This window comes from Haliotis rubra, unplaced genomic scaffold, assembly GCF_003918875.1.
Source record: "Haliotis rubra isolate DU_JTF1 unplaced genomic scaffold, ASM391887v1 Scf4, whole genome shotgun sequence".
Classification (NCBI taxonomy): domain Eukaryota; kingdom Metazoa; phylum Mollusca; class Gastropoda; order Lepetellida; family Haliotidae; genus Haliotis; species Haliotis rubra.
In genome coordinates, this window is record NW_025767079.1 from 4,247,494 (window position 1) to 4,263,622 (window position 16,129).

A 16,129-nucleotide genomic window follows, 5' to 3' on the forward strand; every position below is an offset into this window, starting at 1 on the left:
TTTTTATTTTAAGTGTTATTATAAATTAACAGCAATTCGTTATTCCGTATTATCTCTAATAAGCACATGGTCTCTCATAAGCGCCGGGGTAAAGCAGCGGTTTAAGAAATAAGCAACAGGTTTAACGTTTTGGATGAGTGAGTAAAGTTTTACGCCGCAATATTCCTGCAATATCACGCGCGGAACACATTATACCCATATTGGAAGTGAACCCTGATCTTCGGTGCGACGAGAGAACGCGTTAACCAGGAGGCTACCCAAGTACCCTTTTCTGTTTCCTGCATCATAGAGGTGGGTTAAAAGTTACCATCGGATCAGAGTTGTTTCAGTAATAAAACGAGAACGATATGGACATTCTGAAAGGAAGGTGCAGTGAAATGGTGTTTAACTTCTCGTTCAAGATAATTGCGCTTCCTTTGCGTATGTGTTTAGCTGTATATACTAGTCCGGACTAATGCCAGATATATAGTGCAAGCCCACTGCCACAGTTTTAACATGAATACCCCATTCAGTCACGGTATCAGTCAACCAGTCCCAGATTTATTCCCTTGATACCGACAGACATGGTAACAACAGGTACCGTCTCGGGGGTAACCAGTCCAAACTCCGTGGTTCTACTATACATGTATATGAAGCGTGTTGGTCAAGAAACAACGAAACCCGCGGAAATCCGGGTTAGAATTGGTACTCAGCAACCCATGCTTGTCGTTAGAGGCGACTAACGGGATCGGGTGGTCAGGCTCGATGACATGGTTGACATATGTCATCGGTTCCCCATTGCGTAGATCGATGCTCATGATGTTGATCACTGGATTGTTTGGTTATTTACAGACCGCCGCTATACAGCTGGAATGAAGAAGAAACAATGAAGCCAGGCGTTATTGTGCCAGTTTTGTTTTGTGCCAGTTTATATTTACATCTTTTCCATACCAATGAATTAAATTAGATACACTTTCTGTCTTGCGTGATGCTTACAGAATATTTGTGCCAGAGGACGTTATTGTCGCACGCTTAACCAAACTAAGAATTATGACGAAAAGAATTGTTTTTAATTAGTACATGAAACAAAACAGTTGCGGATTAGCGGAAATCGCCACTGATCCCTGGGTTTGACCTACTGATCTTTCACACATAGCAGAAACAAACACTGTTACTCCTATTACTTTAAACATTATGGGCGAGTTAAGCTTGTCTTTTTTCAGTTCTCATAACTTAATTTCCGAAAATTTCGAGGTTTCAAACTGGGTCCTCAAGTCTGTCCAATAAACTCATCATGTGCCCAACAAGTGACGCTTTGCATTATGAGCTTACAAGTATTCCAGATCCGCTTCTTAAGACATCTGACATCGTTTTGTCACTATATATTATCTTCTAAAGGAACTGGTATTATATTACGGGATTTGGTGGATCAGAAGTAATCAAGGAAGGTCACCAAAACTGACAGCATCAAGGGGAAGTAAAAACAATATAATACATGTTTGGTAAGGGTCATGCAATCAAGGACACGTTATACATATCTGAGTGAGTGAGTGAGTTTAGTTTTACGCTGCCCTCAGCAATATTCCAGCTATATGACGGCGGTCTGTAAATAATCGAATCTGGACCAAACAATCCAGTGATCAGCAGCATGAGCATCGATCTACGCAATTAGGATACGATGACATGTGTCAACCAAGCCAGCGAGCCTGACCACCTGATCCCGTTAGTCGCCTCTTACAACAAGCATGGGTTACTGAAGATCAATTCTAACCCGGACCTTCACGGGTTTATACATATCTGAACTTTATCACTTCGTTAGAGGTTATGTTCAAGGTGAGAAACAGTAGGCCACGGAACAGGGACACCTCGATGTTGTGACCTTTGATGTACCTGAAGTTAAATGGCCACAGTTGTCTTCATATATTCATTGCTAGTAAAACTGGTCCTGTGTTCTTTACATGAATATACATTCACCAATTTTTATTTCAACACGTCTTGACTCATCTTGACTTGCATTCATTTTGTCAAACCGGACTGAAGTACGCACATTCATTGTAGGTTATTCACCGTCACACATTACTTGTGATGTGACCATGTTTCGTTTGCCTGGGGCGGTGGGTAGCCTAGTGGTTAAAGCAATTGCTCGTCCAACCGAAGGCCCGGGTTCGATTCCCCACATGGGTAAAATGTGTGAAGCCCAATTGTGCCCGATATTGTCTCAGATATTCAACGTCACACACTTTATATGTGATTTACAAGGTGTCTTATGTCTGATGTTATGCTCGATATTGTCTCAGATATTCAACGTCACACACTTTATATGTGATATATGTAGGTGTCTTATGTCTGATATTATGCTCGATATTGTCTCAGATATTCAACGTCACACACTTTATATGTGATATATGTAGGTGTCTTATGTCTGATATTATGCTCGATATTGTCTCAGATATTCAACGTCACACACTTTATATGTGATATATCTCAGTGTCTTATGTCTGATATTATGCTCGATATTGTCTCAGATATTCAACGTCACACACTTTATATGTGATATATCTAGGTGTCTTATGTCTGATATTATGCTCGATATTGTCTCAGATATTCAACGTCACACACTTTATATGTGATATATCTAGGTGTCTTATGTCTGATACTATGCTCGATATTGTCTCAGATATTTAACGTCACACACTTTGTATGTGATATATGTAGGTGTCTTATGTCTGATATTATGCTCGATATTGTCTCAGATATTCAACGTCACACACTTTATATGTGATATATCTCAGTGTCTTATGTCTGATACTATGCTCGATATTGTCTCAGATATTCAACGTCACACACTTTATATGTGATATATCTAGGTGTCTCATGTCTGATATTATGCTCGATATTGTCTCAGATATTCAACGTCACACACTTTATATGTGATATATCTCAGTGTCTTATGTCTGATATTATGCTCGATATTGTCCCAGATATTCAGCGTCACACACTTTATATGTGATATATCTAGGTGTCTTATGTCTGATATTATGCCCGATATTGTCACAGATATTCAACCTCACACACTTTATATGTGATATATCTAGGTGTCTTATGTTTGATATTATGCCCGATATTGTCCCAGATATTCAGCGTCACACACTTTATATGTGATATATCTAGGTGTCTTATGTCTGATATTATGCCCGATATTGTCTCAGATATTCAACGTCACGCACTTCACATGTGATATATTTCTATTGTCGTACGCCGTGATATTGCTGGAATATTGCTAAAAGTTGCGTACAAACTAAACTCACTCACTTTCTCACATGGAATCAAAATCAGCTTGAAGAATAATGTTTAATGTGTTAAATCTTCAATATCTATCATTTGAATATTTTCTAAATTAATTTGAACATTTGTATTGCAATGTATCTGGACATGAATTACGCGGCCATTGATCGTTGGACCCGTGGCCTTTACTCGTAATACATCTATCTGCTGAAGTCAAAACGCTATTAGTCGAATGTTGAACATAGAGATTTTTCTGGGTTACATCTTCTTTTTAATCCCAAATATTTTTAACCCAGATGTCATCAAGGAAAATCTCTATGTTCATCAAATAGCATCTTCTAAAATGCCAATCAAGCATCTAAGTCGAATGTTATCGTAAATCAGTTTGTCTCATGTTTATCACTTTAATGTAATATTCGGGGCGGTGGGGTAGTCTAGTGGTTAAAGCGTTGGCTCGTCACACCGAAGACCCGGGTTCGAATCCCCACATGGGTACAACGTGTGAAGCCCATTTCTGGTGTCCCCCGCCGTGATGTTGCTGGAATATTGCTTAAAGCGGCGTAAAGCCAAACTCAGTCAGTCAGTCAGTCCATGTAATATTCAATACTTATTCAATGTATAAATTTCAACATTGAAACGTTCATATTTCTTTAAAATATGAAGTGCAACGCCTCTTAACGATTTAATTGACTTAACCTCATTAACCATTGTATGACTGCAACACGCATATACATGCAGTATGAATGTCTGTCAAGTCAGCTTTACATGTACTAATTTATCAAGGAAACGTCAAATTATATTTCGTCTCCAACAAATAGATATTTTTATTTATATTCTGTTTTTGTTTCCAGAATCCATAAACATGTCACGTGATTCTGTTCTGTGTGCATATAAGGGAGACATCTAATCCTTTTCGTAAGGACGACATTGGCAGTGAACTTGACACAGGCACATCTCCAGCGACGACCTTCCAGAATGATCCTCCAGGTAACACTTGCCCTTGCTGCTTTATCAGTGGCTGCCAGTAACCCCGTCTGTTGTCCACCCTCGCGATTCTCTGCCTTCCAACATCTCACCGTCTCCAACTCCACGACCACTACGCAAGTAAGTACAGTGCCATGAGTTTATCATGTGTACCAATATGGACTTTGTAACCATATGAATCCCAAAGACAGAATATGTTACATATGTAACCACCTTCCCCTTTCCGTAAACCTCTCGCTCATAAACTGATACGGAAGATTTGCGCCTTAAAGCAAAATTTGGATTTAGGCGCCGTATAAATTTCCAAAACAATTTGATAAAATTCCAGTTTTCCAAAAAGAGACAAATTGAATTATTGTGTCTTGAACCCAGATATTTCAGTTTATGCAAACGTTTAAAGTTTAATATAAATTATAAATAACAGTGGCAAATTCACGGTGACTGACTTTCTATGATACCCGTGAAGACCCGGGAGGGAATTGGTCTTCAGTAACCCATGCTTGTCATAGGAGGCGACTAACGGGATCGGGTGGTCAGACTCACTGACTTTGTTGACACATGTCGTCGTATCCCATTTGCGTAGAACGATGCTCATGATGTTGATCACGACATTATCCAGACTCGATTTTTTACAGACCGCAGTCATATAGCTTGGATATTGCTGAGTGCGGCCTAAAACTAAACTCACTCCTACTTTCTATGAGTAGCATATGCAAAAGGTTCAAAGTTAAATTGAAAATATTTCCGTATGCCATAAAACGCTCGAGAATAATTTGACATTTATGCCAGTGAAATTGGAAGACAAACCTAATAAATCAAAAGCTAAAAAATAGACTATTTAATGGGCAAGATTTCGAAAATAATATTCATATAATAAACAAACGGGAAATGTTGTATGGCATCTTGAAAGGTTAGTTCTGCTTCTCTGTGAACTGACCTTATACTCTTTGTTTGTAGGTATAATACGCTTTTAAGTTGGTGGAAGTCATTTATTCTTGGGGAAGAGGAGAGTTGTTTCTGAGATAGATTTACTCAAAAGTAGAATTAGTGTATCTTAAGATATGAAACACCCCATAGAGTAACCTCAACTTTATTTCTCATGCCAGACAGAATAACTACAGTAGAGTCTTTTCACTTTTTCGAGCTGTATATTTTCGTTAGTGACTGCTTCAAAAAACGTAACAGATCTTCTACTGCGAAAAGGGCAACGCAACAATCTATTTAAAGCGTTTATCAAGGGTCAGTTACTATCTTTGGGGTGTATGGGGTGTAGGGGTGTGATTCCCCACATGGGTACAATGTGTGAAGCCCATTTCTGAAGCCCCCCCCCCCCGTGATATTGTTGGAATATTGCTAAAAGCGGCGTAAAACCAAACTCACTCATTCACTGTACTATCTTTGGAGGTAGCTCAAGGTTTGACTGACTTCTGGTCCCTGAAATGAACATATATTACAGAATAAAAACGGTAAGTAAAATATCTTTATAAATATAATAAGTAGGAGCCGAGAAACTTTGATCATTTTCAAACATTTCATTTCCCTGAAACTGTGATAAGTTACACTTGCCACATATTCTAGACATGCACGGACGTATACTATGGTTTAAGGGACCTTCTAGATGAAGGACGTGCTTCTGATACTGCACGTTTTGTTTGTAGTTTAACGCCGCACTCGGCAATGTTCCAGCTCGTACTTTATCGTAGTTTTTTAAATCTTTTTTTTATTCCATTTCAAGTTGCATGTACAGACAGAAGAGTGACATGTTTTGGCATTACATTATCAAGTTAGTACAAAATTGTTTACACATATGAGGGTGTACATATATAGATAAATAGGAGTTAGTTTGAAAATATTATCACTGCAGTGGACACAATAGAATGAGGAGGTCAAACTGCACGTGTGCTAAATTAAAATGTCAGAGTACCGTATCTAGGTGTTGTCATTTCCTAGTAAAACCACTAAATTTATTATTTTTCATTGCAATAAACCTTTCGATATAGCATATGTATTTAAGTAACTTGAGAAATTCTGCAAAGGATATATCTTGCTGTTTTAGGCTTGAAGTATAGATTAATCTTTTTGCAAGTAGTAAAATGTGATGTACTACTTGGTTATTTGAGGGCGGTCCCAACATAATGATTAATTTAGATAGTGTCATATTGGTTTGGAGGTTATCATTAGGAATTCTTCAACTTTAACCCAAAAGTTCCGAACAAATTGACATTCAAAGAAGACCTGTGATATATCTTCTGAGGCGGTTTTACAAACTGTACATGTATCATCATCAACCAACTTCATTTCCAATCATTCTTTTTTTTGTATAAATTATTCTGTTTATAAATCTGTATTGAAAGTCTAAGAGTTTACAGTCATTTGTACATTTCCTATAATAGCTAAATACATCTTTCCAATCAATCTGATGTTGAAAGACAGTGTTCCAATATTCTAAGGACTTGGGTGTAGAATCATTCTTAATTATTTCGTCATAAAATATCCTTGAGCCTTTAGCATTACAGATAATAAATTTGCATATATTATTAATATGTGATTGATCGAATGTAAATGTTGTGTTTCTTATCTGATATCTCCAGTTATTTGGAGTGAGTGAGTGAGTGAGTTTGGTTTTACGCCGCTTTTAGCAATATTCCAGCAATATCACGGCGGGGGACAAGAGTTGATAGTTTAAGAAAGTTCCCTGTATTTTGTATACTTTATCGTAGTTGTCTTGCTTAGATTTACGAAATAATCTGAATTTTTCAAAGCTGACAATGCAGAACGTATGTTTCAGGGCTTGCATTACTTCGTCTGGGACGGCCCCAACCAAAGATACTTCTTTGGCGAAAACCGTGTCGCCAGCAATTACTACGGGACCAAGAAAACAATCTACGACTACAAGAAGGTAGGAGAGATTTACCGAGGGCTATTTCTGTGTTTAAGCGTGGCGGGTTAGCTTAGTGGACGAGCACAAAATGTATAAATATACGTTTTATATACCATTTGTTCAAGATCCCTCCCCGCTGCAATACATTTTAGATTTATTCATGACTCCCTTTTCCTTATTTGCTGTTATTTTTTTCATGATCTCTCATCAACTCCATCTCCTGCTACCCGTTACTCATGACAAATACCGTTTTCTTACACATCTCAGGTGAGAAACCCAGAAAAGATGTGAGGTGAGGTGAAATTGGGTTTAACGTCGTGCTTGAGAATATTTCGCTCATATGACGACGTGCATGCGTGTGTATGTGTATGTGCGGCTGCTTGTACTATCCCAGACTGAAGCTGGTTTTATAGTGCCAGCCCACTGAGATACCATGCCGCAGTGAAGCATGAATACCCCACTCAGACACATTATACTGGCTCCGAGCCGACCAGTCCTTGTTGTACCCATTAATGCCGAGCACCAGGCAGGGACCAACAAGTACCATATTTTAACGTCTTTTGGTATGACGCGCTCAGGGATCGAACCCGCGACCTTCCGCTCTCCGGGCGGACGCTCTAACCACTACACCACGGAGGCGGTACCCAGAAAAGAAAAACCCTTGATTGGCTACTCTGCAGCAACCCATGGTTGTCATGAAATACGAATAAGGGGATCGGATGGTCAGGCTCATCATCGTATAACATCACGTTATTGCACGTCATTGTAACCCTTGTGCGTAGATCTATGTTCATGATGTCAGTTACTGGATTGTCTCGGCAAGATTCGATTATTTACAGACCGCCGGCACATCAGTTAGAATATGGCTACGCGCGGCGAAACACAATATATAAACCTACTGTTAGAAATAAGCAAGACTCATCAAATATATCACATGCGATATCAGTTGGACATACTACAATACCAGCTAAATAACTGGAGTAAGGCTTTCACTGTCACTTCTTGGATAAATATGTCTTTATATTGGGATGAGGGGGCCGTGGAGTAGCCAAGTGGTTAAAGCGTTCGCTCGTCACGCCGAAGACCGGGGTTCGATTCCTTACTTGGGTACAATGTGTGGTGTCCCCCGCCATGATATTGCTGGAATATTGCTAAATTCGGCGTAAAACTAAAACTCACTCACTCGTATTTGGATGACAATTTCGAGTATGGCCACACGGCGCAAACTTACTTGTGGGGTAGCCAAGTGTTTAAAGTGTTCTTTCGTAGCTCATGGGTTTGATGCCCCACGTGGGTACAACGTATGAAACCCATTTCTTGTGTCCATTATCGGTGATATTGCTGAAATATTGATAAAAGCGGCATGAAACCATACCCACACACTTAGACGACACAAAGACCTGTTTCTATTTAGTTGCTACATAAGCACGTGAACACCAATATATCTCATCTCTCCTGATCTCAAACAACTCCACGCCGAAGACCCGGGTTCGAATCCCCACATGGGCACAATATGTGAAGCCCATTTCTGGTGTCCCCCGCCGTGATATTGCTGGAATATTGCTAAAAGCGGCGTAAAACCAAGCTCAGTCAGTCAGTCAAACAACTCCATTGGCTACCAGTTTCCAGCAGAATCAAGTTCAAAATCCTATTCCACACTTTCCAATGCCTCAAGACGGACCTGCCCCTTCTTCTCAAAGCCTTTGTTCAGCCTCACACACCAAGCCAGACACTGGGTTCCTAAGACAAGGACCTTCTCCAAAAGCCTCTCTGCAAAACAGATATGGGCGAGCGCAGTTTCAGATGCGCCGCAGCTTCTATGTGGAATGCTCTTCCAGACAACATCAAGTTATCAGAAACGCCATCAACATTTCGGACAAGCTTAAAAACCCATTTCTTCAAAATTGCCCATGCCTGTTAATACAAGAGACACTGTGTATAAACTGTGTAATATATGAATATGTGAAAACGCCAGTGAACAGTCAACCTGGAACCTTCAGCGCTATACAAAACGATTAGATTAGATTAGATTAGATTAGATTAGATTAGATTGGATCACAAGACTTGTTTCTGTTTAGTTTCAAAATAACAATAATTTTTGTTCGCAGGGCACTGCATACAGGATAGATTCCGTGGCCCGTACTTGCACAACATTCCCCACTCAGGGAAAGTTCCTGGATCAGGAGAATGTCTGTGTTCCTGGTATGTCATTTTTTCAAATGTTTGTCTGTTCTGTTTACAAATCCCTTCGTGATAACCCAGACAGGGAAGATACCTTCATGTCTCAATAGTCAACTGAAGTCGACTGCTGGACGTTTTGGAAATACATAATGATATTGAGTCATCGCGTTATCAACCACCGGTTTGCCTGGTCCAGACTCGATCATTTCTGGCGGCTATTATATAACTGGAACACTGCTGACCTATTCGTGACCACTGTCCAGTGATATTCCACTGAGATACCATGTTGCAGGTTAACACGGATACCCAAACCAGATACACATACTGACAAAGAAACGCCCCTCCCCTTCTTCTCGAACTCCGTTGTTTCGAATGTACCCATATCTCGAGCTTATTTTCCGGTACGACAGATTCACTATATAAATAAACATAGATTTGCCTGCTTATCTCGAATTCGTCATAGAATTGCGATCGCGCATGTCGGTATTTGCCACATTAACTGTCTTAGGAAGGGCGAATACATCTTGCACATCATGCGGTAATTAAATCTTTAATACCTTTGCTATATCGTAATATCCAGGCCACGTATCGCGGATGTACCGATATCTCGAACCTATGTTCTGGTATTGCCAGGATCGATATAACGGGATTGGAATAAAAATTAAATGCATAATGTTTTACGCGGTAGTCAGCTCTTCTTGTTGTTCCGGTCTGGCCCATTCTCCTCTACCCATGATATTTAATGGTTGCCTCTATCATAAAACAATGTTTATTCTCAGGTGGCGCTGTCAACCAGGGCCCTCTCTTTTTTGGGTACGATCAAGACACCCTACATGGGACAGCGTACTCCAGCAACAGCACCACTCCCGACGGCAGGCAGCAGAACGTCATTGCTGTCGTCTCAAAAGATTGTATACCGATAATCAGCAACACGATCATAACTGGCAACGGCGAAGGTTGGTATGAGTGAGTGAGTGAGTTTAGTTTATGCCGCTTTTAGCAATATTCCAGCAATATCAAGGCGGTGGACACCAGAATTGGGCTTCACACAATGTACCCATGATACGAATTGAACCAGATGAAGGAGGGAGTCACCGGACGAGTTAGTGGGCGAGTTGGCGAGTGAGCGAGCGAGCGTAGACATAAAACCGATTTCTTTTTAAGAAATACATCTGATTGTCTCAAGAACCCACGCAATTCATGTTTGGCCATGTGTGAGGAATTGTCAGATCTTCACACAAGACATCGTACAGCAGTAAAAGATTTGAGAGCATATGGACTGGCTTCAATGCAAGTCCTATTGCCTGATCATTCTGCACTGGAAAAAAACACACGTTAATTTCTGCCTTAAAAACTGAATTACCTGAAGGCATAAAAAGTGATAACACACACACACACGCACACACGCACGCACGCACGCACGCACGCACGCACGCACGCACGCACGCACGCACGCACGCACGCACGCACGCACGCACGCGCGCGCACACACACACACACACACACACACACACACCCCCCCACACACACGCACAAACACACACATTAGCAAAAAAACCCAAAAACCCAAAAACCCAAACAAAACAAAACAAACACAACGAAAAAGCAACAACAGTGTGCTAGTTGTCTGCCTCAGTGACACGAGACCAACCATTTCTTTGCCTGGGACAGTTTTAATTATGTACAAGCTGCCGTTATGTAACTCTTATGTAAGTCACTGTGCTTTACTGAATATAGTGAATGTGCTATTCTTACTCTTCAGGGGGAAAGGTTCTTTACGTTAAGGCGTACGTTTACATCTTCCCCGGTGTCAAGGACGTCTCTCTCTTCAACATTCCGTCATACTGCTATGCATAATTCCGTACGTATATCGAAGTGTTTATTTAGCAATAGTGTGCTAGTACACCACATTCTAACATATCCCTACCTAAAATACTAACAATGAACACCAAATGGCCCAACAATCACCATCAAATACTAACCTTTCACTTACTGAAACCACTTTGACCTCAAATACTAACTTTTCAGCTGTTCATCCAATGCCACGGTCAATGCCAAATATAATCATTTTACGCATTGTCACGGTTAACATTACATACTAACTGTTCACCCAATGCCACGGTCAACGCAAAATATAATCATTTTACTCATTGTCACAGTTAACATTACACACTAACTGTTCACTCAATGCCACGGTCAACGCCAAATATAATCATTTTACTCATTGTCACAGTTAACATTACACGTTAACTGTTCACTCAGTGGTACGGTCAACGCCAAATATGATCATTTTACTCTTTGTAACAGTTAACATTACACACTAACTGTTCACCCAATGCCACGGTCAACGCCAAATATGATCATTTTACTCATTGTCACAGTTAACATTACACACTAACTGTTCACTCAATGCCACGGTCAACGCCAAATATAATCATTTTACTCTTTGTCACAGTTAACATTACACACTAACTGTTCACCCAATGCCACATCTAGGGTAAAGAATCTCTAATTCTATAACATGAAATCAGACACATTAATGCGAGTTACATCTAGGGTAAAGATTCTATAATTCTATAACCTGAACTCAGGCACATGATGCAAGTTACATCTAGGTTAAAGATTCTATAATTCTATAACATGAAATCAGACACATGATGCGAGTAACATCTAGGGGAAAGATTCTATAATTCTATAACATGAACTCAGACACATGATGCAAGTTACATCTAGGGTAAAGATTCTATAATTCTATAACATGAACTCAGACAAATTAATTAATTACTTTTGATTATGATCATAAGTGTGATACCATTTTCCCTTTTAAAAAACCTTCTGCCAAAATCTTCATCAGCAACTTCACGAACACACATGTTTTCTGTTTCAGGACATTGCTGATGAGAAAAGGATGTGCCTTGTCACCAAGTCATTGCGAAAATGTTTATCTTGCAAGATATTCATGACGTGATGAATAAAACTTGAATGTCTGAATAAAATGTGTGTCATTGTTTTTAATTATTTTTTGTGAAAACCAAAACAACTTGGAACATTCCAGACTCATCCCAGGATCCTGATTAATCATGTTATTGATTCGAAATTAACCGATCGTTTTTCTGTTTGAAAAACGTAATTGTTTTTTAAAAAAACGCAATTCTTTCAAACAAAGTAATTCTGTCAAAAACCGCAATTCTTTCAAAAAACGTAATTCTTCCAAAAAAACTAATTCTTTCAAAAACCTAATTCTTCCCAAAAAGGTAAATCTTTCCAAAAACGTAATTCTCTCAAAAAACGTAATTCTTCCAAAAATTCTTCCAGATTGGGGTGTAAAACAACTTCTGTGACATAGTCACCCCTGCCACTTTCAACCTTGCCTACATGAAGTGGAGTTTGTTTTGTTCATCTGAAAACAAATATAATCGAGGATTTCCGAATGCAAAAGATAACCGGCTCTTATTATGTAGCTCACGATATGGCTGAAATATTGCCAAAGAGACTTTAAATTTTAACTCACTCACTTATTATGTAGCTGATATCCTGTCTATTCTCAGGTCAATGACATATACGCCGAGAGGTGTACTTCATGGTGAAGGTGAGTATGGTTTTATGCCGCGTTTGGCAATGTTCCAGCAATAATACGGCGGAGAACACCAGAAATGGGCTTCATACATTGCACCCATGTGGGGAATCGAACCCGGGCCTTCGCGTGACGAGCGAACGCTTTAACCACTAGACTACCCCACCACCCGTACGTCATCGAGGGTACGTTTGTGTCTTTTGGCGGTATTCTTTGGCAAAGATCGCAATTCCGGAAAAGAGGAGTCAAATGCTCAATATAACAACGGGGCCCGTGAAGGTTAGGGTTAAAATTGGTCAGGTTGACATATGTCATTGGATCCCAGTTGCGTATATCGATGCACATGCTGTTTGTTGATCACTGGATTGTCTGGTTCAGACTCCAAACTCACTCACTCATTATGTCTGAAATGCAAGTCTTGAAGTACCTTTACATTTATATTCATATGAAATACTGAGTGAGTGAGTTTAGTTTTACGCCGCACACAGCAATATTCCAGCTGTATGGCGGCTGTCGTCAGCAACCCATGCTTGTCATAAGAGGGCGGTAAGGTCAGGTTAATATTTAGATCACTTGGTTGTTGGTTGGTTGGTCGGTCGGTTGGTTGGTTTGTTGTTAAACGCCTCACTCAACAATATTCCAGCTGTACACCAGTACTAGACAACTTGAAAGTTTTGATAAACTATCCTGTTCTTGAAAATGCATGAACACGCATACGGAAATTTTGATCTTGGAAACAACTTTTCTTTTTTATCAAAAATATAATTTATTACACCACGTTACATAGTTTTGTTTTTGCGATCCTGTTGCAAACTGTAAATTGTTGTATACCTCTAGTAATAGGGGCGGTGGGGTAGCTTAGTGGTTAAGGCGTTCGCTCGTCAAACCGAAGACCCGGGTTCGATTCCCCACGTGGACACAATGAGTGTATAACAGTCCAGTGCTTGCACAATTATAGTCTGTTCGAGTAAGTGGAGTTCACTTGCCACCAGGGGCGGTGGGGTAGCCTAGTGGTTAAAGTGTTTGCTCGTCACGCCAAAGACCCGGGCTCGATTCCCCACATGGGTACAATGTGTGAAGCCCATTCCTGGTATCCCCCGCAGTGATATTGCTGGAATATTGCTTAAACTAAACTCACTCACTCCCCGCAAGTTCATTCACTGACCACACAGTTTATAGTGATTAATGAACTCAGTCATTAAAAGTAATCAAATATGACATGAGTGAGTGAGTTAATATTTAACGTCACATCGGCAATATCGCAGCCATATCGTGAAGAAAACATGACATGAGGCATGGGGATTATAAAACAGAAATTTGGTTTACGACAAGTCATTCTACAATGGCAGAAGCACATGTTCAATTTGTTCCCAATTCCTGGGGTGGCCAGAGTTTAGTATTTAATGGTTATAAATTTATAGTGGAATCAAGAAGAAACCAAACTGTCCACTGGAGATGCTGTAAGAAAAGTTGTGTATTTGTTGATGTTACATGCAATATTAGTAAAATTAAAAATGTCACCATATTATTCAAATGATTCAGATTCGTGTATTTATTGTATATTCGGAAGCGCTTTTGAGCAGTGATCACTGGATACTAGCGCTATATAAATCCAAAGTTATTATTATTATTATAATTATTATACAAAATGTGTATAAATTGTATAAAAATGAAAATAGAATCCCTGACTAAGCAACGTAATTTTGAGATTGCTGTTATCAGAACCTTAACATTTTTGTAGAAATATTTGTAGAAAATAGGACTGGCATGCAAAGTTAGTGTCAGACTGACAATAGGTATCGCAATACGGGTACCTGAATCGCAATATATTGCAATACAATTTATTTGCCAATACACAGCCATCCTTAATAGTAATAGCCCTGCTATGTTTGGACTTGAGTAATCCCTTACTGTGTGAATTGTACATTGTCTTGAAGTGAATCGTGACCGATCATACGTCGCTGCTGTATGGTTACGTAACTATATCTTGTCCTGAGATGCAACTGCGTCCGCCATACAATAGACAGTCAGCGGGCCCGATGGCTTTGATCGATGTGTCCATCTCACGTCACTGGAGCCTGCTCTGTAGCTGTTGGTGTTCAGTCTGACACATAAACGTATACTGTTAGATTTGCTTGTAGATATACTGTAATCAAAATGTCGATTCCATTTAGGTTCAGTCAGTTATTATATAAGAGAACCTCAAATATTTATGGACGATACTGTAAGTACATTGAGTGTAGTTTACACTGGATTAAGAAGGTAAAGTGCTGAGGCATGCTGTATATATCCACGGGTGTGTTGTGGATGCACGGGCGCTAGCCAATAACATTCACCAGCAAGGTCGGCTGAGAGGGCAGTCACCTGGCTTCAATACCTTACACAGTGTCCTGGAATTGTTCATACCCGACATTATGACTGCAAAAATTTCCGGAGACGCAAAATGTAAGTAAGGCTTTATGCTTTCTATTTCTTGAATTTTTAAAATGTTTCACGCGCACTCAGTAACATGTCAGTTAATGCCTGTGGTGACCACATTCGATATTGACTCACAGGAGTGTCCCTGTGTCACTGACATTGACTTATCTCATCATACTGGAGTGATCGAATACAGGACATATGAATATTATGTGTTTTTTTTGCAATTATCTCAAACAATTATTGGCCTCGATTAATGAATTTGATTTTCCATGCTCCTCACCTATTTGTCTTCAAATTACAACATTGATTTTCTGTTTGTCTTTTGTCATCTTTCATTAATTAGCCTCAATAATATGGTATCGTTTCTTTTGCCCCTGGGTGTATATAATACATACCAGAACACGAAGGCTTTTGGACCTTAAAGGCACTATATCACACCACACTTCTCTTAAAATAAATATTGTATTTCTCTAAATAATACTATCAGTCCTCAGGGAAGCTACCATATAATTTATTCCCAAATAATTTACGTATTTAGATTACAATATTAAAATTAATTATAAAGTTCGAATGAATTAATGCAACGTTGCATTAAATCGTCTGTCTCTAGCGCTCTCAACCGGCCGAACATTTTTTCATTATATCCTGTTATAACTTGTTTTGAAACACCGACAACACCACGGAGGAATTGTTTACATTCCATATATGGCAAGCGTTCTCTGTTTGGAAGCTGTTCGCCTCGCAGTTTCAATTATCGATTTCAGGCAAGTCGTAAGGGATAATAAGTCTTTTATTGCACTAATAGGAAGCTGAAGTGAATGCAT

The 16,129-nt window shown here is 39.5% G+C and overlaps 1 protein-coding gene across 1 annotated transcript; it reads left to right on the plus strand.

The window, feature by feature from the left end:
• The first annotated feature begins 4,206 nt into the window (after nucleotides 1-4,206).
• LOC124287114 (ependymin-related protein 2-like) lies at nucleotides 4,207-12,301 on the plus strand. The gene is made up of 6 exons (XM_046723603.1): nucleotides 4,207-4,368; nucleotides 7,037-7,147; nucleotides 9,238-9,331; nucleotides 10,090-10,266; nucleotides 11,073-11,171; nucleotides 12,198-12,301. The coding sequence occupies exons 1-5, from the start codon at nucleotides 4,240-4,242 to the stop codon at nucleotides 11,165-11,167; spliced, it is 606 nt and encodes a 201-aa protein (XP_046579559.1). The 5' UTR covers nucleotides 4,207-4,239; the 3' UTR covers nucleotides 11,168-11,171; nucleotides 12,198-12,301.
• Nucleotides 12,302-16,129: the final 3,828 nt, after the last annotated feature.

Bases quoted from the DNA above. Each gene is read 5' to 3' on its own strand.
- LOC124287114 (XM_046723603.1), top strand. From the start codon at position 4,240: ATGATCCTCCAGGTAACACTTGCCCTTGCTGCTTTATCAGTGGCTGCC. The intron at 9,332-10,089 runs GTATGTCATTTT...GTTTATTCTCAG, and splicing joins GGAGAATGTCTGTGTTCCTG to GTGGCGCTGTCAACCAGGGC. The intron at 10,267-11,072 runs GTTGGTATGAGT...CTTACTCTTCAG, and splicing joins CATAACTGGCAACGGCGAAG to GGGGAAAGGTTCTTTACGTT.